This window comes from Vigna unguiculata, chromosome 3 (genome assembly GCF_037176805.1).
Source record: "Vigna unguiculata cultivar grain cowpea cultivar isolate G323 ecotype 2 chromosome 3, ASM3717680v1, whole genome shotgun sequence".
Taxonomy (NCBI): domain Eukaryota; kingdom Viridiplantae; phylum Streptophyta; class Magnoliopsida; order Fabales; family Fabaceae; genus Vigna; species Vigna unguiculata.
This window is the reverse complement of record NC_140794.1, coordinates 38,078,081-38,103,659: the sequence shown is the minus strand read 5'-3', so window position 1 is coordinate 38,103,659 and position 25,579 is coordinate 38,078,081. Positions and strand designations below refer to the sequence as shown.

Below are 25,579 nucleotides of genomic sequence, written 5' to 3'. Positions count from 1 at the left end.
AATTTAACCTTCTACAATGTAGCATCATAAACAAAAGAGAAGATTGTAAGTGATGGACATAGTCACATAAGACTTCACCATATTATGAATCCAATATTATAACAGTTCATCATTAATCAGTCATGGTATAAACATAAAAGATATAAGTAAATGAAAAGAAATATTGAAATGAGCATAAAAACAAAGCTATTGAATGATTAAGGTAAACAAATTTGGAAGATGATATGAAAAATGAGTGACAAATGGTTACTTTTTCCTTCTCTAAATCAGTGTTGCTAATACACACCCAGAAACACAAAAAATGGTCAAAAGGACAGATCATATACGCAATAATCAAAATCAAATAAATCAAAACCCACTCTACATAATTAAATAATTGAGACTTCTAACTCATCCTGTAATTGAGTCTCCCAAATTCCAATTTCAAATTTTTTATTTTTTCAACTACAACTATAACAACACAATGCAACTGGGAATGGTTTAAGGATGTAGTTACTTACAATGTAGAAGAATAAACAGTTGGAAGTGGAGAAATGTAGGATCTGTTTATTTTATTGATAAGTCCAACCATGTCCTGCAGATGTTTAAAGTTCTTATTGGAGCATGAAATGTTGGTTAATGTCCAGAAGTCTTAAACATTCAACAACCTTAACATACAAAGAGAAATAATTCTTACACATTGTTTATTAAAATTGTATTATGTTCTAAATACTATATCTCCTTTTCATAATCTCTCTCAGTAAAATTGGTTATTAACATTTTATTTTGTTCTATACATATAGATTTACAGCAAGCTAAAGACAAGACAGGAATAATATGAAAATAAATTTTGAATATAAACAGTAGTCAAGCAAATCAAATAAGCTCCCATTACTATTCAAAGAAATTTGAAATGAATATCCAAGTAAATTGAAACTACTATTTTTGTAACCTGCAATAATATCAATACTCCAAATTTGCCTCCAATATTTCAATAACTTGCAATAGTCATAAACAAATTCAAATGTCATAAAATTTAATAATTTGCATAATAATAATAACAATTAAATGAATACATCTATCAAATGACTTTTAAAACTTTCTTGTACTACCAATTGCATCAAATTTGTACCTGTAATAAAAAACTTGTCATCTCTGCAAATTCAAATGAAATATAATAAGTAATACAAATAAATAAAAAAATCAACTTAATATACTAAGTACAAAATAAAATAATAATTATCACTATCTTCTGTATGATCACTATCGTCGTCATCCTCATTCTCATTAGTATGTGGAGATGATAAAGATTGATGAGAAGAGGATGCCACATATCCTAAATGTTGCATTAAAGCTATTACTTGATTTTTTGTCTCAGCCAACTCTTTTCTCATTTCTATTTTATCTTTTCTTCTTCTTGTCTTTATAATGATTCATTTAATGCTTGAATCTAACTTCTTAAAGCATCAACTTCCTCAAAATGTAATTGTTGACTTGAGGTTGAAATAAACATTCTACCCATAGATCAAAGACCAAATATCCTTCCCTTTTTCTTACCAACTAGTCAATCCATATATCCCAATTAGATGGATATTCATGAATGGATTGTTCATCATCATTAGCATTCTCCATATGGCTTTGATATGTTAACTCACTTTTCCTTTGTTCAAATTTGTCCTGCAAATGAAAAGTACTTAATGAAAACAAAGAAATTAAGAACTCAATAAAAACAAAGTAAACAATTAAAAACTTACAAAGGCCAATTTTGCATGAAGACCAACCCAACTTTGGTCCTTTTTTCTTCGATGCGTACGAAAATAAAACTCAGTTAAGGATGGATTTGCTCCTTTCTCCTCCTTCTATAATTGATAAAGAAATTTCTTTAATATAATTAATTTTGGAATCTAAATTATAAAAATGACAATAAAATAATATTACCATTCTCTTCCAATGCAAACGATGAGGAATTGATCCACCAGTGTGAAGAGATGCACCATCCATAGCTACACGATTTCTTTTATTTGTTTCAGACTTACTTTTAAAGCTTGAGGACTTCCAATATGCCTTTAGTTGTGCCCACACATCCTCTCCCATCCATATTGGCTTCTTCTCTAGATCCTTCCGTGCTTCTTGCATTAATTGAGACATTTTAGATGCACCTCTTTTTTCAAAGTTACGTCGCACCATGTCATTATATTGAGGTGGCCATGAAAATTTTGACTAAATTATAACAAATGAAAACCAATTATTAGACACATTTCCAACAAATATATAGAACCCTTTTATTCAAAGTTTGAAATTTAATTACTTTGAACATATCAAACCAAGACTCCCTTTGCTCTTTGGATAGCTTTTTCCATGATGGTTTTCCCTCCTCCAAGTTAGTGCGCATGATTGAAGCAATTGAACTAAGTACCAACTTATGTTTATCAAACCTATGTAAAACCAAAAAAATTGAAACAAAATCACAAACCCAAACAACAAAAATGTATATGCTAAGAAATTAAATTACTCACCCATCCACCTCTGGGGTATTAAGACTTTATTTTTGTTATTGTCTCCACTAATGTGGCTAGATGAAGAAGATGGATCTTTATTAACCATTGGAAAATCGTGCATTTGATGGACTTGAATATGAATAGATGGAGGCCGAGATATAGATGGAGGTGGTTGAGGGCCATATTTAGGTGGAGGAGGTGGAGGTTTAGATAAAGATGGAAGAGGTGGAGGGCCATATCTAGGTGGAGGTGGTGGAGGAGGTGGAGGTCGAGATGAAGATGGAAGAGGTGGAGGGCCATATCTAGGTGGAGGTGGTGGAGGAGGTGGAGGTGGAGATAAAGATGGAAGAGGTGGAGGGCCATACGTAGGTGAAGGAGGTAAAGGTTGAGACAAAGAGAAAGGAGGAGGTCGAGATATAGGTGGATGAGGTGAAGAGCCATACGTAGGTGGAGGTGGTGGAGGTTAAGATAAAGATGGAAGACGAGGTCGAGATATAGGTGAAGGAGGTGGAGGGCCATATTTAGGTGGAGGTGGTGGAGGGTCATATTTAGGTGGAGGTGGTGGAAGAGAAGGAGGTGGTGGAGGAGAAAAAGGTGGAGGTCGGAATGGAGATCTAAATGGTAATGGAGGTCGAGATACTTGGTTGGAATAAGCTTCCAAGCTAGTTGATGGTATGATATATGGTATATGAATTTGTGTAGTTTTTTTTCCTCTCAACTTTCCAATTGATTGCATTGGTCTCTTGGAATCTGTCATCTTTTTAAAAAACAAAACTGCAATTCTACATTACTAACACCATGATATCAACAATGGATATCAACTACAAACATGAAATTATAAGTAAGTATCATAAATGTAATACTAAAATAATACCATTCATGTAAACATACCATAAAAGACTATTATAATTCTAATCACATTTAAAAAAAATTAAAAAAAAATTATGTCTTAATCTTCCTCTTCCTCTTGCATGGAATCTTCTTCTTCTTCCTCCTCTTCATCTTCTTTTTCCTCTCATTCTTCATCTTCATCTCCATCTTCATTTTCTTCTTCTTCCTCTTCATAGTCATTGTCCATTAAATAATTTGCATGCATTATATCCAAGTCAACCTCTTCACCATCAATCCCATCATCTTGTAGGTGATCAACTAGGTCATCTTTAATTGTTCCATTAACTTGGGATTCATTCACTTGATAAGCAACTTCTAAAGTATGTCTATCATCAACAACTCCCCTTGGCTTTGTCTTGATAACTACCAACCAATCAACCTTATCCTTTTGTCGCCCAGGATAAGATGAGTAGTAAACTTGGGATGCCATTTTTGGAAAAATAAAAGGATCAAATTTTTCATATTTTCTCGTTTTTCTAACTTCTACAATCTTATATTGCTTGTGTGTTCTCATCCCATGAATTGAAGGATCAAACCAATCACAGTAAAATAAAACTATTTTTTTTTCTGATTCACTTGGCCATTCCAATTCTAAAATATCTGTAAGAATACCATAATAATCACTCAAAATATCACCATGTCCAATTCCATTTACGCATACCCCACTATTATATGTTGTTTTGCCTTTACCCCATGTAGTTGTATGAAATTTGTATCCATTGACAAAATAAATTAGCCACGACTTTGCTAGTCTTAAAGGTCCTTTTGCCAAGTCATAGAGGTTAGGACTCTACAACCTAAGTTGGTGATTCTGTTTGACCTATTCAAATAAAAATTATAGATAAAGTATATAATAATGAAGGTGACATAAATTATTTTTTGTTTAATTGAATGCTTACAAATTTTTGAAACCACCGTGGGAAATCAGCTTCTATTTGTCTATCAATGATATCATTGTTGAGATTCTCATACACATCTTTCAAAGATTGTACATATGTGCTACAAAAAATAATATTAAAATTATATATAACTATTGTTAAAAGAATTATAACTAACATATTGTAGTGTTTGATACTTACTCAATAAATGGTTTGACCTCATTATAATTCAAGAGGACATGCAATTGAGCAACTGATCGTTCTCTATCATTGAGCCACCTTTCCTTACATTTACATGTTGCTTGTCCAAATGGTTTAAAGATAGACAAAGTTGGTTGAATACGATCTTGATGAATTCCCTCATCCACACAAATTAGGGACACAAAATAATGAGAACTGAAATATGATATCTCTTGAATTAAATATGCTTCACAAATAGACCATTCCACATTTCTTTTGTTCTTCACTATTTTCTTAATCTTATTTAGAAGTACAAAAAATGTGATACAAAATAATTTAGTAAGTTGTATAGTAATATTCATCATATTAAATGGTATAAACTATTATTACCTTTCAAATGGATACATCCAACGATATTGAACCGGTCCACCCATCCTAGCTTCAGAAGGCAAACGAATTGGTAGGTGCTCCATCGAGTCAAAGAATGCAGGTGGAAATATACGTTCTAACTTACACAATATTACAGGAATGTTTTGTTCCATTTGCAATAAATGATCTTCATGTAGCACAGATGAACACAAATCTCTGAAAAATTGACTAAGCTCGGTTAAGGGTTTCCATATGGGCTCAGGAAGAGCTCTCAAAGCTATTGGGAGAAGACATTCCATAAAAATATGACAATCGTGACTTTTCATCCCATACAATTTTGCACATTTTGAATCAACACATCTAGAAATATTTGAAGCATAACCACCCGGCATCTTCAACCCCTTCACCCATTCAAACACATCATTCTTTTGTTCATTTGATAAGCAAAATTTGGCTTTAGGCTTCATACATTTTCCATTAGGATTTGTTTTCAACAATAACTCTTTCCTATGACAATACATTACCAAGTCCAATCGTGCATTTTCATTATCTTTAGTTTTCTCTTTGTTGTCCAAAATAGTGTGGATCACATTTTCAAATACATTCTTTTCTATATGCATAACATCTAAATTGTGTCTCAAATGATTGTTTTTCCAATATGGCAAATCCCAAAATATGCTTCTCTTTGTCCAATTATGGGAATGTCCATGGCCAATAACATTGCATTTCCTCACTTCAGTTGACTTAGGAATGCTAGAAACCATCTCATATACTTGTTCACCACTTAACCTTTGAGGAGGATAATCATTCTCAATTCTATTTTTTGTAAAAGGCTTCCTTATTTCTCCTAAAAACATGATTACAAGGTAGAAATTGACGATGACAATCAAACCAGGTCACTTTTCTCCCATTCTTGAGTGAAAAAGCTTTTGATTTATTCATACATATTGGACATGCAAATTTTCCAGCAGTACTCCATCCAAACAACATTCCATAGGTAGGAAAATCATTTATTGTCCACATCAATGCAGCTCTTAATCGAAAATTTTGCTTTTTAGATGCATCATATGTTATGACACCATCATTCCATAATTGTAACAATTCATCAACCAACGGTTGCAAATACACATCAATTTTAGCTTTTCGATTGTATGGGCCTAGAATGATCAAAGTCAAGAACATATAAGGAGTCATCATACATAGTTCCGGGGGGAGATTATATGGTGTGACAATTACTGGCCAACAAGAATATGGTATTGCTAATTGGCTAAATGGAGTGAATCCATCAGCACACAAGCCAAGTCTAACATTTCGGGGTTTTGAGGCAAATTCAGGATACAATTGATCAAATTATTTCCAAGCTTCTCCATCTGAAGGATGACACAACACACCTAGCCTACGATTTTCATAATGCCACCTCATATGCTATGTAGATGTTGTAGAAGCATATAATCTTTGTAGTCTACGAATGAGGGGCAAGTAATGCAATCTCTTATACAGAACATCTTTATATTTTTTCTTACATTCGTTGTGTGCTTTATATCGAGGCTTTCTACAAAACTTGCATTCTTTCAAAGTATTATCCTCTTTGTAATACAACATACACCCATTCATGCAACAATCTATTTTTATTCTTGATAAACCAAGCCCCGCTACAATTTTCTTTGTTTCCCTAAAATTATAAGGAACGACATTATCAGGGTGGTTTGACTCTTTCATAAATTTCATCACATCATTGAAGCAAGCTTGTGACATATTATGTTTGGATTTTATATTCAACATCGTAATAGCAGCAGACAACTCTGAAGTATTCTTACATCCTGGCCACAATGGTTGTTGAGCTGAATTTAACATTTCATAAAATTTGGCAGCTTCCATATTTGGAAGTTCCTCTTCATTTTGTATAAAACATTGCTCTCGATTAAGACTAGCAGCATCAAACACCATGTCTTGATGTCTATTAACATCTTGAGGACCCCATTGTTGACTACTACCTAACATGGAATGCATATCAACATTAGTATGTTGGATTCTCTCTCCATGGCATGTCCAACACCAATATCCAGGTATAAATCCTTTTCGAAGAATGTGAACATTTACTTTATCTGGAATTAAAAAAATATCTCATTTTTACATTCCTTGCATGGACATCGTATTTTTCCTTCACTCAAATTTGGTTGTCGACAAGCAAAAGCCATAAACTCTTCAAGGCCACTTAAAAACTCATTTGTGTATGCCTCTCGACCAGGAAGAAGCCTATTATACATCCATTCTCGATGTGTAGACATTTCCATGCTTAGCTTGACAAAAGCCTATATAACATGATTCAACAAACTATGTGATGAGTGATTTTTTAGTAGTGTATAAAGCCCAAACATGTCTAAAGAAAAAATATGAAACTGAGAACTACAACCTAACATCAAATGTAACAAGATATTTGAAAGCACATCCAAGGAGCAGTTAAATATAAAATTAATAGATTTGACAAGACGTTTGACAAGTTAATAAATTTTAAGAAAGAAAAACTCATATAACTAGCAAGAAAAACAATATGTTGTTATTTTCATCAACAAACTGCTGAATTAGCATCACTACTTAAATCATTAGAAGCTTTATTTTAACTTATGTAATAGTGGATTAGAACATTTAAGTGTCTGCACTGCAGTAGAGTGGGACATGGTAGACTTACAATAATATTCGAAGAAAACAACCAACCTATGAGAATTCCAAGAGGTTTCCAGCCAAGCTTTAACTGCCAATATTTATATATTCTACCACTGTTGTTTGACGCCCAAATCCTACTGTAAACCCTGAACATCAACAAATACAAGCAAAAGTCACAGTGTCAAGCAACTTTAACTATATCGAAGAAGAGAAAAATAGATAGAAAATAACCCTAAAGTACTATAAACTAAACATACAATTCAGAGAAATAGAGACCTTTGTATCAAGGAGCCAATAAAATTTTATTCTCAAATAGAGCATCATTATTGATGAACACAACACACAACAATAAAACTGCAAAAAATCAAACTTGTATCAAGGAGAATCCAATAATATGTAGCCAAAGACAAAATAATAATAAGGCTTAAATATACATTTGGTCCCTATTTTTGTCAAAATTATTCAATTTGGTCCCTATTTTCGTTGTTTGTTCAATTTGGTCCTCATTTTTGTAAAATCGCATTCAATCGAGTCCTTTTGGCAAACGGTGTTAAAATTATTAACGGCACAGTGACATAGTGGAACTGTTTGGGTTACGTGTCAAATTTTTGAATATATGATGGCACACGTTGGCACAATGTTTAGTTAAAAAGAAATTGGGGAAAAAAGTTTGAATTAAGTAAAAAGATAAAACATGGTTAAGTGAAAAAAAATTAAAAAGTTTGAATTGAGGGTTTACTGCAGCGAGAGTTATCCTCGAGTGAAAAACTGAAATTGGGTATTGGAGTGGTCGAGAGATAGGGAAAAATTAGGGTTCTTGGGTGGTGGAGGTTCTTGTTCATCAATTAGAGTTCGCGAAGAGGGGAAATTGCGCTTGGAGAGTGATTTGCGATTGAAGCTTGGAGATTGCACTTCGAGATTGCGCTTGGAGGTTGCCATTCGAGATTGGAGCGTCAACTAGGTTCAGGTTAGTGTTTAAAAAGTTGTACTTTTTTGGTTTATTTCTGTTCTGGCTTTTCGTTTGTGGTGGCGAGACATACTTCTCAAACAGGAATTCCAAATCACCAACTGGATTGTACACAAGTTTCTTGCTAGCCACAGTTTTGCTTGAAACCCTAATTTCTTCCCCAAATCAATTTCACTAACTTTTAAACCTACAACGGCCATAAAATTTCACTGTGCCAATGTCACTGCCAAAGATTTGACACGTAACCCAAACAGTTCCACCATGTCACTATTTCGTTAACATTTTAACACCGTTTGCCAAAAGGACTCGATTGAATGTGATTTTACAAAAATGAGGACCAAATTGAACAAAAAACGAAAATAGGAACCAAATTGAATAATTTTGACAAAAATAGGGACCAAATGTATATTTAAGCCTAATAATAATGATCTGATGGTGCAGATCATTATACATGGTGCAAATCTCCTGTTTAACATAATTTATTTGAATAACTACAAGTTGATAAGATTATTGGTATCATCTAGTTTAGACCATAATTTCTCGATAGTTGTTAACAATCTAAGCAAAACTTATTGTCAAAGTTGAAAACAAAACTGTTTCTTTCAATTCTCATAATGAAATTTAAAACTTACGAGTGAGCTTAGTAGGTGTATAATATATATTTTTAAAATCTACAACGTATTTAAATATATTGAATTTTATTTATTTTTAAATAAAATAATTCCAATTTAGTAAATTTTAGTTTCTTTTATTGATATAAACATGTTTTAATTGCTATACTAAATTTAAGTAATTATTTAAATATTAAATCATTATCAAAAATTTAAAAATAAATATTAATATCTTGTATATTCAATTTTAATTAATGTTATTTTTATCAAATGTTATTAAGATATATATATATATATATATATATATATATATATATATATATATATATATATATATATATATATATATATATATTTTGTTAATTGACTTTAACCGAGATTTTTTCAATTTCGTTACAATTATTTAACTAACATTGTTAAAGTTAATTAAAAAATTAATCCTAGTAAACTATTGATAAAAAATAATTGTTGATGATAAAAAAAAGTTATTATAGACGATAAGAAAAACTTATAACAACAATCATATGTTGAAAAAATTCTAATTCACAAATGCAGAAAAATAGTCTCTAACATTAGTTAATAAAACTCTAACTAATATCGATGAAAAAAAAAACAATATTAATATACAGACAAAAAATGCTAACAATTTAAATCACAAAAAAAAAAAACTCCTATATAACAATATATAACAACAATAAAAGAATACTCTTATTGACATCAACTGAGAAGTAGTCGTCTTGATAATATCTAGATTTTGATGACACTCCAACTAAAATCAAACTAATAAAATCTTACAAAGAGGAAAAGACAAATTTGAAAATAGAAAAAAATTTAAATTCTTTTTTTTTCGTAGAATTAGATGCGTTGTATTAACTTTAAACTTGTTATGTTATGTAATGCATATAAAGTCATGCATGTATATAAGCTATGGGGATCTCAACTAATAACTTTAGAAAGATAAAATAATCAATTTAAAATGTATATATTTTTTCAATCTCGCTGATAAACTAAAAAAGACACATAAAATAATATAACGCGGATACTAGTAGACACAGATATTTTTCATCCTAAATAATAATATGTAGTCATGTTCATATGTAAAAAGAGATGTACAGATATTATGATTTTGATAATTAATTATAACAAGTAAAAATGTAATATGTTTATATTACCTCAGGTACAAATCGTAGATTCTCCTCCAGAGATGCCATCGCCTGTGAACTACTCAAACTTCCTGAAGAGAGGACTTAACACAATTAACAACTAAAGTCATGAAAAACAACTTACTCATATAAAACAATGTACAACATTTGGCATACCTGATCATCAACTTCTGCATAAATTGAGCTTGTTATCCACCAAAAGGGTCTTCGAACCTAACCATGATAGTTTTTTGATTTATTTCGCTAAGGTGAATAAAAATAAAATTTCCATGTGCATAAAACAAAACCAACTTTAAAAATATATGTTCCTTACCCTAAAGAGCTCATCCCCCAAGCCGTCAGTTATCTGTGCAACAAAAGGCCGCCTTAGACGAAGCAACTACAACACGAAGGTTGAAATGGAATGAAAAAAATTTCATAATACATACATGAAAAGCACACACAAATCAAACCAAGACACATTGCATAACTTGCAAATGCATCCATTGGACTACTCCTTCCAGACCCCAAACAATGCACAAAGTGCCCAAATATGAACCCCAACACAACTTTAGAAATAACTCCCACTTTGGACAAACAAAGAACTTACTAATGGACACCAAGTTGATCACTCTCATGTAAAAGTTAGCAAATAAGATGACCCTTTCATAATCCAAAACTAGACTAGTCATGTTAAAAGAATGTTTTCATTCCACATATTGTAAGACATGATTTTAATCATTCATGTTACAATTTAGAGTAAGTGTCAATAGGAATGTGTTGTAATAGGATATTTGGTGAACTAATATTCAAACAAGGTGTGTTTTTGCTCGTAATTTGTCTATGTCTGTTAATACTACTTGAACTTATTATTTGTTGAATCTGATTTGGGAAATGAAGATTTGAATGAAAGATATAGGTTGCGAGGTGGATTTGCCAAATTTCATCAAGACAGATAATGTGATGCCCGTTTCCCTTTGGAATTTTTGAAATATGAATTGTATTTCTGAACCATATAAGGGACAACAAGTAAGGTTTCAGGGACTTGACTGAACAACTTCTCAGGGTGAATGTTGACCTAAAACTCTTCGACAGCAGCAGAGTTGCCAAATTCGGTGCAATTCAATAAATAGGAATCAAAGAAGCTGCAAGTCAAAATGTCAAATGACAAGAAAGAAAGAAAAAAAATTGATAGCTATAGAGTTTAATTAGCAAGATCAATTTGGAAGAAACAACTGAGATGATAATTACTAAACTAAAATCAGGACAAGAGTAAATATTAACAAGTGTCTAATAAAGTAGCTAAGGAAAACAAAAATGACACTCGTTATAACTTAATTTTTGCACCTTATAATACATAGTTTAAATATTATTAGATTATTTCAGTTTCACCTATTGTTCACATCTTTCAATTTCAATTTCAGTTTATGACTCAAAAGGCGTGTTCTCCGATGACTCGCCGTAGTGATAACTCCTAGTGAGCCCAAACGACTTGTCGTCGCACTCCATGAGCGTGTGAAACTCGTCCTCGAGGCGGAACATCGAGTGTTGGACCATCCAGTGAGAGATTTAGGTTAGAAATATTTCAAATGAAAATGAAAATGGAAAGGATTGTGTCCGAGAGGCGTATAAATGATAACCAAAAATGTAAACCGGCCACTCCACCGGGAGAGGGAAACTGAAATTAGAAGTTTATAAAACCCTAACCTAAACAAGACAGGGAGGTCGTCGCTACCACGATGCTAGAGGCATATCTGGCGATGAAGGTGGAAAATTGGCAGTTGGAGACGATGTTGTTGAAGATGTTGTGATAGGGAAACGACAATGACTGTTGTGCGGTGGTCAAGCCAGAGGAGATTGTGAAATTGTGAACCGCGAAAATGGCAGTGCGAGAAATTGAGAGGAAGAACAATATCCTAATTAAATATTACAAATAGAAAACGTTTGAATGGGTTCTGTTGGTACGAGAAATTTTATTACTCACATTTAAATGGTTTTAGTGTCTAAGAAAACGTTAACTATTATAACTGCTTTTTTTTTTAATTCGACAACATTTTCAAAATAATTTATTAAAAAACATTTGTTGATTATTTTTATAAGAATATTTACATAATTTATAAAGAATAAAAAAATCGAATAAAAAATAATATTATATTAAAATTGGAAAGAACTTCATGCCAAAACAATTGGTAAAAATATTGAAATTTTTTTTTACAAATTATGATTCACAAATAAATTTACAAATAATCAATAAAATTGTGGTAAATTTAGCAGGAATTTTATGCTTAAAAAAATTGGTAAAAAAATTGACAAAAATTTCTTACAAATTAATATTTACAAATAAATTTGCAAGTATTTTTTTTTAATCTTAAAAAAAGTGGCAGGAAGTATTTTTTTAAAAAACTCCTAAAAAAGTGGCAGGAAATACAAAGTTTTCTATCAATAATGTTGCTGCAAAATTTTTTTGTAAGAAAAATTATATCATAAGCATACACGTATGTAAATTGGCAAGTAATTACTTGCGGATAATTTTCATAAGAAAATTTGTATCTATTTCATGTGAAAAAATTGTGTCACAAAATCTGCAAATATTTTCCTACAAATTATATTTTGTATGAAAAGTCAAATGAATTTTCTGCCAAAAAATTTTCTAAACAAAATACACATCAATTTCCTACCAAAAAAGTTTATAAAAAATATGCAGGTATAGAGCATTTTTCTAGTAGTGTATGTTATTCAGGATCATTTATTCGGTATAAAAGCTAAATAGACGTAGAAAGTGTTTTGTCTTTTTTATTTAATCAATATATGGTATTGATAATAATAAAATAAATAACCGCTTACAAATTATTTTTTTATTTAAAATAATATGAAAATAAAAATTATATAGATTTTAAAATTTATTATAATTCTTTTTGCGAAATTTCTTACAACATTATTAGTAAAAAAGATATACTTGCAAATTCATTTTCGCGGGAAAATTTACCTGTGATTTTTTTTGCAAGAAATTACCTGCAAATTTAAAATATACAAGAAAGTTATTTGTAAAATGTAAATTTTGTAGGAAAAAGTACTTGTGGTTATACTTACAAATTTATTTTCGCATGAAAAGTTACCTGCAAATTTTAAATATACAAGAAAATTATTTGCGAAATGTAAATTTACATGAAAAAGTACTTGTGATTTTTTCAATTGATTTTTTTGTAGAAAAATTTGCTGTAAATTTTTTTTCGTAAGAAAATTTGCTGCGAATATTTTTCATAAAAAAATTTGCAAGAAATTTCTTGCGAATTTTGAAATTCCTGAATAACTAATTACCCACGAAGGTATTACTTACCAATCAAAATTCATAATGAAATTGGCAGGAAACACTTTTCCTGCAATTTTTTGTAAAAACTTTACAAGAAATTTTCCACGAAATAATGAAAATTCTAGTAATGTTTGCAAAAGTTAATCTAATATTTTATGAACGTACAAAACATGTTAAAATTGATTATTATTTTATTTGTAAGGCCTAAAAGATGCACTACAAGAAAACTGATATTATCGATGGACAAAATCCGTCACTAAACCAGAATTACCGACAAATTCTCGATGGTCAAAAATCTATCGGTAGAACTCTTGTTGGTAAAATTTTACTAACAGAAATCATGTTCCGTTGGTAATTATTGACGAAAAAATTTGTCGATAAAATCTGTCGATAATTACTGACGGAAAAATTTGTTAGTAAATTCGTCGGTAATTACTGATCGAAAATCCATCGATGATTACCAAAAAATTCGTCGATAAATAACGCACACTGTTCATATTCTTCTTCTTCCCTCTTTCATTTTTTTTTCATCTTCTCCTTCTTCGCTGTCTTTGTAGTTGTCGTCGCCATCGTCGTCGTCTTCCTCTTCTTCTTCCTTCTCCCCCTCCTCCTCCTTCTTCTTCTTCTCCTTCTCCTTTTCTTTCTTCTTCTCCTTCTTCTTCTCCTCCTTTCTTCTTTCTGCTCCTTTTACTGATGGATTTATCCGCCGATAAAAAAATTTAAATTATTGACAAATTTTATCGATAGATTTATCCGTCGATAAATGAAATTTGCGTTACCGACGAATTTTTCCGTCGATAATTAATATATGAAAATTCATCAATAATTCAAATTTACTGATTAAAACATAACTATTGGTAAAATTCCATCAACAATTCCATTATTTTTTGTAATGATGGAATGATTTTACGTCTCATATTCGTATTAACATGTAAACAAATATTTGACTAAATCTCTTAATAAATTATAACTTTTTTTAATATATATATATATATATATATATATATATATATATATATATATATATATATATATATATATTATCGCCATGCTTCAACTTGAAAGGAATATTTTTATAATTATTCTCTAATATTTTCTAAGCTACAATATCTCAACATCTATACTTTTTTTAAAAAATTATTTGCACGTTGTTTTTGTACCAAAATTTTTCTTTTACATAATTTTAATTTTTCGTTTAGTTTTTTCTTTTAAATTTTTGTTACTTTTAACGTGCCATAATAAAACTACTGAAAATCACATGTTTTTCGACGTTTTTACATAATAGTAATAGTGTAGTATCTGAAATTTGTTACTAAAAGTAAGTTAATATGTTTTTAAATTGAAAATTAAACAAATTTATGTATAATTAAAAATGAAATAGTTCATCTTTTTCTCTTTTGATAAAAGACATTTGAGAACTAAAGTTATAAATAATTAAAAATTAAAAAACTAAAACGGTAGAAAAGAGGTTAGGAAAAAAATTGTGAATCTTGTAAGATTAAGGATGAAAAACACAAACTGAGCCTTTATTTATTTGATTGATTTATATTAGGTCCATGTTTTCGAATGGTAAGATGTGAAGTTGTAAACGATGATGACATGGTTGTGTTGTGATTTTGTTTCGTTATTGTTGGTGAGAAAAAATGGAACGAAATCTGTAACGCTATTCAGCTTCCGATTCTCTTGCATAACTCAATGACCGAATTTCCCGGTCCCCCGGACAAGTTAACGTAAGCTCTTTCTCTCTCTTCTCCTTCTTTCTCTCTCTTCTCCCTCTTTCTCTCTCTCTTTGAATCTGCCATCGCCATTGTCATTCACAACCAACCTCTCCCTCTCACATTCTACACCCTCAGCTTCTGAACCTTAAATTTTACTTACAATTTTATTATTATTATTATTATTACTATTATTATTATATTCAACTTCATCGTTTGCGTGAGTTTCTATATTCTTCTTTCTCTCTATTTTTTCTTGCTAAGCTCTTTCTATATTGTTCACATTCTGTCTTTCTCCTTGTCAACATTCGAAAACGTTGATAAAGGGTACACATACGAATCACGCAAGCACATGTTGTTATTGTTGGTCATGTTGTTTCTTTTTAATTGAAGTTCTTCAATGGTTTTGGTATGTGAATCTTGATGGGCAAGAGCATGTGCGTTGGTGTCGAAATGAATATAATTTTGCAAGATGGGATGTGTTGAAATTTGTATCTAGAAAATGCAATGCAAGTGCTTTTGGGAGCTAGGATCTATATATATTTGGAATCTTTTTCTGTGAATAGTAAGGTATATATACAGCATAATGTGTATAATTAAGGTTATTGTGGTTTTTAACTACGTATATATATATATATATATATATATGTACACAATAATGTACAGGATGGGCAGGGTAAAACTAAAGATAAAGAGGTTGGAGAACACCAATGGCCGCCAAGCAACATATGCAAAAAGGAAAAATGGAATTATGAAAAAAGCGGCTGAATTATCTATATTGTGTGATATAGATATCATACTTCTCATGTTTGCACCAAATGGAAAGCCTTCAGTATGTAGGGGGAGACGCAGGTAAACCCTAATTACACTCAAATTCTCTCATCATATCATAACATATACATTTATAGCTACCTCTGTATTCATGTTAGTTTGACTTTGGATCGTGCTTCTTAATTTCTATTCCATTTTTATGACAAGAAAAACAAAAATTATAATTTCAGTGTTCCATTCTAACTTCTGCATGTCAATGGTGGAATAAGTATTGTTGTGTTGGATGTTAATTAAGGGAGTACAAGAAACATCTAGAGTATACGTAAGCCAGAGAACTGAGGTTGTCTTTGACACAGACCAGAAATCAAAGTTATCATGCTTTGAACCAGTAATGTTGTATATTAAGTATGCCATGCTACACTGCATCATCTTATGTGTGTGTATGTATATTGATGGGTATTAATTTTCTGTTACTTCTTAATTTACTAGTAATTATTGGAAAAATTATAAGTTGTATTACCATTTTCCTGATTATTTTTACTCCCCTCTTGGTGGATTTAGTAACTTAGAGGAAGTTATTGCGAAGTTTGCTCAACTAACTCCTCAGGAAAGGGCAAAAAGGTGCAGTTCACAGAAACATGATATAATGTATTTGTTCCAAGTAATAGAAAGTAATACAATAATTTAACAAAAGGTTTTTTCAATTTATTGCTACAGGAAGTTGGAGACTCTTGAGGTAAGCTTTTCTAACAACTCAGTTTAAAATCCATACCCAGATAAACATGTTTCGTTTTCTCTCTTTTTGAAAGGACTCATATAGTTATAATTATAATGATTCTTTTTAATGGCATGTCTCCACATTTGAAAATTTAGGCACTGAAGAAAACGTTTAAGAAGTTAGACCATGATGTAAATATACAAGAATTTCTGGGCACAAGGTATGTCACTCTCAGACTAACTTAATAACTATTCTTTTAAAAGATTTGATCATTTATACAAGTTCTCACACTGAAACATTCTTTTCTTCTTCTTGTTTCCTTGTCACAGTAGTCAAACTATTGAGGTACCCACACAATTAAATTATTTGTTAGTTTCCTCCATTTTTGGTTGTTGTTATAAATCACTAACACCGACATTGGGCAGGATTTGAGTAATCAAGCCAGGTTATTACAGGCCCAAATTTCTGAAACTCATAAGAGATTAAGGTGGGTCTTTTCTTCTTTTCAGCTAGGTTTCCATAAATTATTCACCTTGCTTTAGCTCCAACTAATTTTATGTAAATGTAATATTTTTGTAGTATTGAGAAGATGATTTCAAATTAATTGATGTTAATAGTAACTACCTTTAAAAATCACACTAAAATGTACTTTTTATTAGTTTATAATGTAAAACTTTTTACACTAATGTTCAACTCTATGTTTATTATTTGATTATGCAGTTATTGGACTGAGTTTGATAAAATAACCAATGTGGAACAACTAGGACAGATGGAAAATTCACTCAAGGAGTCCCTCAATCAAATTCGAACCCGTAAGGTATACATTGCTCTATCCTATAAATTGTTCTTCCTTCAAACCATAATCTTCAAGCTAAGTTTATCATCATATGGTTCTAAGATTATCGTTAATTTTCCTTCTGCATCATGACAGGAAAATATAAAAAAGCAGCAACTTGTGTCGCTGCAATGCAATAATCAGGTAAAAAATATTGTTTGTGATAATTAATTTTGTTTTGCAGAATGTGTTTCACTATGACTAAACTACTTTTATGTTCCAGTTCAACGAAATGAATATTCCCTTTAGAATGAGTGCAGAACAGCATCTCCAACCTCTTTCATGGATTGCAAATGGTGACAGCCAAAATATAGTTTTACCTGAGGACTCAACCATGTTTCTCCACAAGTGAGTTATTTTTCTCAATGCTTGTTCTTGGACATTCTTCGGTGTTCCGTAAGCATTACTGAAGAATATGTTATGGTAGAAAAGTGATTTGAACAATGTTTTCATGAAAATTATGGACAGAGATGTAGAGGGATCTGCAAGTTCATCTTTTGGGAGTTATGCGAGTTATCTTGGTTCAAGTATGAAGAATGAGATGTCAAACTCGGCACAAGAAAATGGGGTTCTTAGTGACCTGAGCAGCACTGCAAATATGAGACTACAATTGAATGGACAGTTTCCATACCTGCCATACAATTTTAATTTGCTGAATAATTTGAAGTTTCAACCAACTGCAGAGATGAATCCACATGAAAATCCTGTAGATTATCATGTGAATGGAAGCTTAGAAGCACCAAGATCTGGTTTTGATTCCAATCACCATGCTTGGGCTTCCACATCAGGCCCTTGTGGTGTTACAATGTTTGATGACCAGTTGTATGCCCAGGCAAGCTCTACTGCTAAAATAATTAACTTTCTGTTTTTGATGTCTGAATGTGGTGACTTATGATAAACTTGAATTTTGTGAGTGCAGCAACCAAACTGATTCACTGTGATTGAAGTTGCTTGAGAAGTTGAGTCACATTTGAGAAACTTGACATCCTCAGAGAAATTGATCTCAGATGATGAGTTTTATGCAAATATAGGAAGTAACCAGCCAATTTTATATATGCCAATCATTCAGTGATTGAGATGAATCAAGGAGATGGCACTGGAATGCTATATTAGATCTAAATAATTACCAATAATATAGGCTCTGTTTGGTTATTTCTGCTTCCACCTTATCAAGGTTGCCAATGCACTAAAGCAACCCTCCTTTCTTTTTCTTACATGGCTAAAGATGTATATAAGATAACATACACCAAAAACACTATTTCAGACTCACTTCACATTCTTTGCATTTTTTTCTTCAAAACTCAGTTTTGTATCTGCTTCTTGTAAATAACTCTCTCTTTAGTTTGCATAATGTCACCAGCAATGGACCTTTTTCACTTTTTTACTAAGCATAAAACCAACAATTTTACTGTCATTGTCAATTTCTCTCAATCAAATCGCTCTAATGTATTATTACTTTCAAAACCCACCTTCCCAATCTAAATTTTACTGCACATGCTCATAAATTTTTTCTAAAAGAAAATACTCTGTAAAATTAACTATATAAATAATGGAACTTGCACACAGAATTACCGTTGAATTTATAAATCAGGGTGTCAAGGTATAGATTTACAACTTAAAAGATATCATTACAGTAAAAATATAGTCATTAGGACATGGTAACTAATTTTTCTTAGGTTAAGGAATATAAAGATGCTACCACATATGTCCATCTACGATTGTGGTTTATTTATAGCATTTTTTATTGATTTAAAATATTATATTTAGTTTTTATTCTTGCAATAATATTATTAAATTTGTGTGTTACGCTATATAGGCAGGTTTTTATTCTATTTTGACCGTTAAACAATTAACATAATATAAATAGTATTTATTTAAATGTGTTATTTTTATTATTTACTTGACTGGAAATATTTAAGATATCATATAAAGTAATAGTAAAATAAATTATACCAAAAATATACAAATTAAAATAATTAACTAAATCACAAGATTTTGAATTTATTTAAAGAAACTAAATTACAAATACCAAAATGTATTTTTACCAATAAAGTTTAATTAAATTTGATTAAAAAATATAACCTTCAATGTTTCTATTTAAGTTTTTTTATACCTATAGGTTATTTTAATAAATAATTTTACCCAACATGTATAATGTAATAATTTAGGTAAATAATTTTTAGTAACTTCTGGTTATTGGTGTATTTTTTTTTTTTTCAGATAAGGGTATTGTTAACATGTGCCCAAATGATTAAGGATAATTAATATATCTTGAATTTTATAAAAGTGTATAGTTAACTTTAATATTAAATGAATCTTGACCTTTATTTAAAAATGTTCATAAAATGTCAAAGTTAGTCTATCCGGCTCACCACGAGCCGGGTTGAAAATGAGTGAACCCAACTCGGCTCACTTTATGGTGAGCTAGAAATTTTGTAACTCGGCTCAACCCACCACGGGTTGATAGGTTAAGTGGGTTGGCTCACCAACCCACATAAAAAAAATTATTTATGTATTTATTTTTAAGTATTCAAATATTTAAATAATTTTTTAAACAATTCATAAGATGACAATCATAATAAAATCAAGAACCAATGTTTTCATCATGTTCACCACCAATATATGATGAATTGTTTCCAAGAAAGTGTCCATTTAGTCCAAGAAAACATGGCTAATATTACACATTTTTTGTCATGCTATTCAATAAAATATTAATAAAAAAATTACATATTTTTGTCATGCTAATTTAGAAAAATTTGTTTATAAGACGGTTGTTTGAGTAATTTACTATAAAGATGATAGTTAAAAATAAAAGTATCAATGTATATAACTTGACAATCAAATTAATTAAACATTCAAACTATTCAAATATTATTGAACAATATTCTAACATTTAAAAATATAAAATTGTGAACCTATATAACTAGAAGTAGTAAATAATTATTAAAAGAAATTAAAAAAAACATAGTAAAGAAATTAAAGAAACTAAATTACAAATAGCCAAAATATATTTTTACCAAGAAAGTTGAATGAAATTTGATTTAAAGGTTAAATATGTTTTTGATCCCTTAACTTTAAGTGAATTTTGGAATTAGTCTATTTCGAAACTTTGGACTAATTTAGTCTTCAATCTTTTGAAATACGTGAATTTAATCATTTTAATCAAATTTTGTTAGGTTTATTTGATGTTCCGTATGCATTTCAGGATTGTATTTTAGTTGTTTATACTGTTTGACACATTTATGTTTTAATGTTAAGTCAACTACTAGTATGAAATACGCTTGAAATGTCAAACAAATTTTATAAAATTTGATTAAAAAGACTAAATTCACGTATTTCGAAAGATGAAGAATGAAATTGGTCAAAAATTTTAAAATGGACTAATTCAAAAATTCACTAAAAGTTAACGGACCAAAAACATATTTAACCCTTGATTTAAAAATATATTTTTTAATATGTCTATTTATTATTATTTTTTTACATTTTGGTTAATTTAATAAATAATTTTACCCATCATGTATGAGGTAATAAATTATCTGGATAACTTTTACTAACTTCTAATTATTGGTAATTTATTAGTTTTCAGATAATTATTCAAGCATAACCTGATTAACTAAAATAAAGAATAGAAAAGGTAAAATCTAAAAAAAAACATTTATATGTAAAGGTCAGGTCGACTTGACCGACAATCGACCATGACTGACTCGGTCGAATTTGTTTCAAACTGATTCGGCCGGATTTAGCTCAATTTGGATTTAGGCCCAATCAACCGAGTCCAAGCAAATATTTGGCTAGGGCTAACTCGACAGAATTCGGCCAAAGCTGATTCAATCAAAATTTGATCAGAGAATAACTCGATTGAATTCAACTAAAGCCTTCTTGGTTGAGTATGGCCAAATTTTGGTTGGGGCCAACTTGACCTAATTCGGTTGAGGCCAACTTGGCTGAAATTTGACCAGGGTAATTCAGTCGAATTTGGTCGAATTTGAATTTGGCCATGTCGTCCCTAGCCAAAATTGTCCAAATGCAGTGGATTTCGCTGTCGTCAAAATTTGGTCAAATTCAATCGAGTCAGATTTGTCCAAATTTTGGTCAGGTTGACCCCGACCTAAATTTGGCCAAATTAGACTAAGTTTATGTCAACAGAAATATGACCAAATTCGGTCGAATCAACCCCATTAGAATTTGATTGAATTTAAATATTTTAAGTTTACTAATATATTTTTTTAATTTTAATTTGAAATTTTTATATATTAAAATAAATATTGTTAAAATAAAATTTTATCTCATAAGAGAAATTCAATTATTTAATTCAAAGATGAAATTGAAATGTAAGATATTTCAAAAATTGTATCCAAACAAATTATTTAGAAAATGAAAAAAATTCAATTATAAAAAATTTAAATACAATGCATTTTAATTGTGTAAAAATATTGAAATGATTCCTTTTAAACACAAGGTAAAAGATGAAGGTAAGTTATTAGAGTAAATTGCTTAAAATTACAAAAAAACAAAAAACAAAAAAAAAAGAAAAAAAACAGCTTACGTTGAACAGTGCACGTTGAAGTTTTGTTTTGAGTAAACCGTTGTTTGTAGGACGAAATCATAATCCATACGACTGAAAGAAATTAACAACGTAAATTATAATCAAATTAGTAAAGAAATCAAATAAATGTACGACTAAAATAACAATATTAACATATATTTGAGGACTAAAATAATGCTATATAATTAAATTTAAAATTTATTTAATACGTTATTAGTTTTCGGTTACTAATGTGATGTGATAAAATATGTGGTTAAAAGTAGCAGAATAGGTAGTCACTTCAATATCATAAATCACCTAATAAATTTAGTATTAATTGTTCTGGTTTATATTTTAAATAACCTATACAATATTAAATTATTTTATATATTAAATTAAAAACGGAACATTGAAAATGAAACAAAAGTTGAAAATTTTAGTCAAGGTTAACCCGTTTTCCAAAATTTTTTGGACCAGTCTATAACCAATTACATTTTTACAGTTATACCTGTGGCTCCGGCTTCGAGGGACCAACCATTTACACTTTGGTTTCAGATGCGAAACAAAGCTTTGGGACTTCCTTTATTTAAATTTATTTGGGTTTGACGATTGAGCCCACCAGGCCCGTAAATTCGGAACATAATTTAACGGATTAAAATATTATAAAAAAGTAAAATTAAAATAAATGACAGCCCATAAATATCTTTAAAAAAATTAAGAAACAAATTCTCTAGATCAACTTAAGAATTATCACGTTATTGCTTTGCTTCTAACTATTAATATAAGCTAATAAATGAGCACGTGAATTTTTTTTGTTGACAATCAATTATGGTTGTTTTCCCTTTTGAGAGAAACTGTTTGAGGCACACCGATGAAAAATATCAAACATTACTTCAAAGTTAAAACGTAGTACTGAGTTAGATGATCAATAAATTCTTGATGTCTATCAGATTCCTCCAACCATAAGTGCAATAAATTTCATGAGTTAACCAATTCGGCGTTAGTTCAGGGAGGCTTCTACTGTTTTCAAATTTCAAGATGCTGTCTCGATCCTTCCAACAGATCCAAAATATGAGCCCAAAATTGTTTCCAACTTCACGTGGCCCAAGTTGACCCTTCCAAGAGTTTAATGCTATTCGATCTTTTCAACAACGATAATATTCTTATCTTCGGTTTTTCCTTTAAAAAACATCATGGTATAGCAATTTGCAACTATGAAATGAAATGAAAGTAAAGAAATAGAAACATAGCAATGGAAATTACTGAAACTTGGTTTTTTAAGTCTGAAACACAACCAAGGATGGTTACAAAAGGATGAGTAATAAACAGTCCCACCCAAGAAGATGAAAAAGACAGTGTTTCAACAGTAATTGGCGGGTGGTAAGAGATCCACCTCTTCCAATTAAGTAGTTCACCCATACACTACAAAATTAAAAGTCCACCTCCCCTAGCTTCTATTGAGCCACAGAGGCTTCAAAAACCTTTAGAAAAAGTGAAAAAGAGAACCACCCAAGTAATAAAGAGGAGCCAAAAAAACAGGTCCCCACCTGCAGACACAGAAATTAAAATGAAGGAGCAATTTAAAACATGCCCTTCTTCCCCTGCCTGGACTTAAAATTCCAAAAACTGACCCCTTACTTAGTAGCATACTATCTAATACCTTAGTATACTAAAGAGCCATACTCTTAGACCATACTATATATATACTATATAGTAATTGTATTCGTGTGACTTCAACTTGGACAAGGTAGATCTAGCGGAATTGAGCACCGGTGTAGGTTTGTCCGAAGGACCAACCGGCCGGTGCAACGTTGTTGGACACCACAGTTCGGCCATCGCTTGTGGTAACCTTGAAGGACAGGCTTTGACCATTCAGATAGTTGTTGCTCTGCCAGTTCTGACCCCAGTTCCTTGACATTGCCATCCAACCAGTTCTTGAACCTTTCACGGCCACACCATGCACATCTCCGGCACCACCAACGTTTGTGATGAGGACTAGGTTGAAGTAAGAATGCCCATTGATGGTGAACCTGATCCCTCCCTTTCTCCTGCAGGGCACCCTACAAAAAGCACAAATCTCACAAAGCTTAGTTGTTACGAATAACAATACCACCTTTATTCTGACCCAAAAGTAAAGAAAAGTGAAATACTACTTTAAAACTCAATATTCTAAACTCCAGAAGAAATCTTAGGGAAGAAAACTGATGAGGAACCAATGTTGCTATTATCCTTTAAATTACTTGGAACTAAAAAAGGATTGAACTTTGGCAAGCAATAAAACGAAATTCCGAGATAACCTAGCAACCTACCTCCTGTAAGATACAGGCACAATTCCAGCGCGGTATTGAGCAATGCGTAGGAAGACGGGTTGAGCGAGATCAAAGTGCTGAAGAGGAGGGTTACACCAGCCACCAGCATTGTTTGGTAAGGCATTGTTTGGTGGACAGAAATTGGTGGCAGTGACCAAAATGGAGCCAGGAAGGCACCACTTGTGGTCATTGGCACACCTGATCTCAAAGCAAGAGCCACAACTTAACCCATTGTTGAACAGTGCAGTGCTCAAAGCAGCAGTGTTTGTTCCATAGCCTTGGCTGTAGAGGTTCCCATACCCACAAGCCCCACCTGCACAAACCCACAAATTAGTCCACTGGGTAGCTCCAAAACGCTTCAAGACCAGCATATTCAAGGTAAAAAAGGAATCTTTATGAGAAAAAAAGAAACAGTGCTTTAAATTGCTGCATAGACCATACCCATTGTCCCTGATGCATCACTCCCTCCATAGAAAGTGGCATGAGCACTAGTCCACCCTCCATCATAAGCATGAACAGAGGAGAACATTGCGAGAATACCCATCAAGATAACAAGAGCCATTTTCCTGGACAGACAACAAAAGAAAACAATCAGACAACTCATTAAAACATCATCTGTCTAGCCGAAGAAGTGCTTCTTCAGCCTCCAAAGATGGAACAACAAATTTAGGTACAAACGAAAAGGGCAATTACTTCGATGGTGAGGGGACAAAGGAAGGTGCAGCAGGGAGTGCGGAGAGAAGGAGTGTTGTGAAGAAAATGAGTGGGGTGCGACCTAATTTATAGACCCTGCCAGAGAGTAGTTGGGGAAACTAGGCCACAGTCACAAGTTCAACTAACTGTTTTTGAATTGTTTAGAACAAAAAAACCGCTAAGGGCATAATCGGTTTTACGATGGCTTCTTAAAGGGTAGAATTGGTTTTGTATAAATTTGTTAGAAACAAAAAAACTAACCGTACAAGTTACCCGAGGTCCACTTTTGATGCTGCAAAGGGTGTTTTTGTGGCTTGAAACGGTGTTGTTTGAAGAGGGAAAATCTCCAGAATCCATGTGGGACATAGCTGTTTTGGCTTTGATGGTTATCAGGCTTCCACAGTCACATGCAATGCAATGCAAGCATCAACCGTTTCCCCGAAATACCCTTTCTTCTTTTCCACTTCACTTCTCTATGCTTCAAAACAGTAATAAATTTCACGCCTTTGAAATTTTTAATTAAA

General features: G+C 31.4%; 2 protein-coding genes and 1 pseudogene across 6 annotated transcripts; 1 reads left to right on the top strand and 2 right to left on the bottom strand.

Annotated features, from left to right (window-relative positions):
- Nucleotides 1–969: 969 nt before the first annotated feature.
- LOC146887820 (uncharacterized) lies at nucleotides 970–10,256 on the bottom strand (annotated as a pseudogene). Its single transcript, XR_014993420.1, has 8 exons — nucleotides 10,210–10,256; nucleotides 7,485–7,605; nucleotides 4,815–7,107; nucleotides 2,496–4,736; nucleotides 2,288–2,414; nucleotides 1,918–2,199; nucleotides 1,734–1,838; nucleotides 970–1,656 (listed from the first exon to the last, which is right to left on the bottom strand). The product of XR_014993420.1 is annotated as an uncharacterized LOC146887820 (transcript).
- A 5,036-nt stretch (nucleotides 10,257–15,292) lies between these two features.
- On the top strand, nucleotides 15,293–18,907 carry LOC114175350 (agamous-like MADS-box protein AGL30). 3 transcript variants are annotated; one of them, XM_085671682.1, is made up of 12 exons: nucleotides 15,293–15,424; nucleotides 15,871–16,056; nucleotides 16,537–16,596; nucleotides 16,693–16,711; nucleotides 16,849–16,913; nucleotides 17,023–17,038; nucleotides 17,119–17,180; nucleotides 17,414–17,510; nucleotides 17,625–17,672; nucleotides 17,752–17,876; nucleotides 17,997–18,360; nucleotides 18,448–18,907. In XM_085671682.1, the coding sequence occupies exons 2-12, from the start codon at nucleotides 15,872–15,874 to the stop codon at nucleotides 18,457–18,459; spliced, it is 1,053 nt and encodes a 350-aa protein (XP_085527808.1). In that variant the 5' UTR covers nucleotides 15,293–15,424; nucleotide 15,871; the 3' UTR covers nucleotides 18,460–18,907. The 3 variants fall into 3 exon arrangements, with proteins under 3 accessions (XP_085527808.1, XP_085527806.1, XP_085527807.1); XM_085671680.1 differs by lacking the exon at nucleotides 15,293–15,424 and adding an exon at nucleotides 15,441–15,774; XM_085671681.1 differs by lacking the exon at nucleotides 15,293–15,424 and adding an exon at nucleotides 15,446–15,531.
- Nucleotides 18,908–23,312: 4,405 nt separating this feature from the next.
- EXPA10 (expansin A10) lies at nucleotides 23,313–25,184 on the bottom strand. 2 transcript variants are annotated; one of them, XM_028060469.2, is made up of 4 exons: nucleotides 25,056–25,184; nucleotides 24,804–24,928; nucleotides 24,363–24,675; nucleotides 23,313–24,113 (listed from the first exon to the last, which is right to left on the bottom strand). In XM_028060469.2, the coding sequence occupies exons 2-4, from the start codon at nucleotides 24,922–24,924 to the stop codon at nucleotides 23,807–23,809; spliced, it is 741 nt and encodes a 246-aa protein (XP_027916270.1). In that variant the 5' UTR covers nucleotides 24,925–24,928; nucleotides 25,056–25,184; the 3' UTR covers nucleotides 23,313–23,806. The 2 variants fall into 2 exon arrangements, with proteins under 2 accessions (XP_027916270.1, XP_085527217.1); XM_085671091.1 differs by lacking the exon at nucleotides 25,056–25,184 and having other exon boundaries at nucleotides 24,804–24,944.
- Between the last annotated feature and the right edge of the window lie 395 nt (nucleotides 25,185–25,579).

Excerpts from the sequence above, each read along its gene's own strand:
- LOC114175350 (XM_085671682.1), top strand. The coding sequence starts at position 15,872 with ATGGGCAGGGTAAAACTAAAGATAAAGAGGTTGGAGAACACCAATGGC. Across the intron at positions 17,511-17,624 it reads ATCAAATTCGAACCCGTAAG|GAAAATATAAAAAAGCAGCA; the intron begins GTATACATTGCT and ends GCATCATGACAG. Across the intron at positions 17,673-17,751 it reads CGCTGCAATGCAATAATCAG|TTCAACGAAATGAATATTCC; the intron begins GTAAAAAATATT and ends TTTATGTTCCAG.
- EXPA10 (XM_028060469.2), bottom strand. The coding sequence starts at position 24,924 with ATGGCTCTTGTTATCTTGATGGGTATTCTCGCAATGTTCTCCTCTGTT. Across the intron at positions 24,676-24,803 it reads TGATGCATCAGGGACAATGG|GTGGGGCTTGTGGGTATGGG; the intron begins GTATGGTCTATG and ends GGGTTTGTGCAG. Across the intron at positions 24,114-24,362 it reads GTGCCTGTATCTTACAGGAG|GGTGCCCTGCAGGAGAAAGG; the intron begins GTAGGTTGCTAG and ends TGCTTTTTGTAG.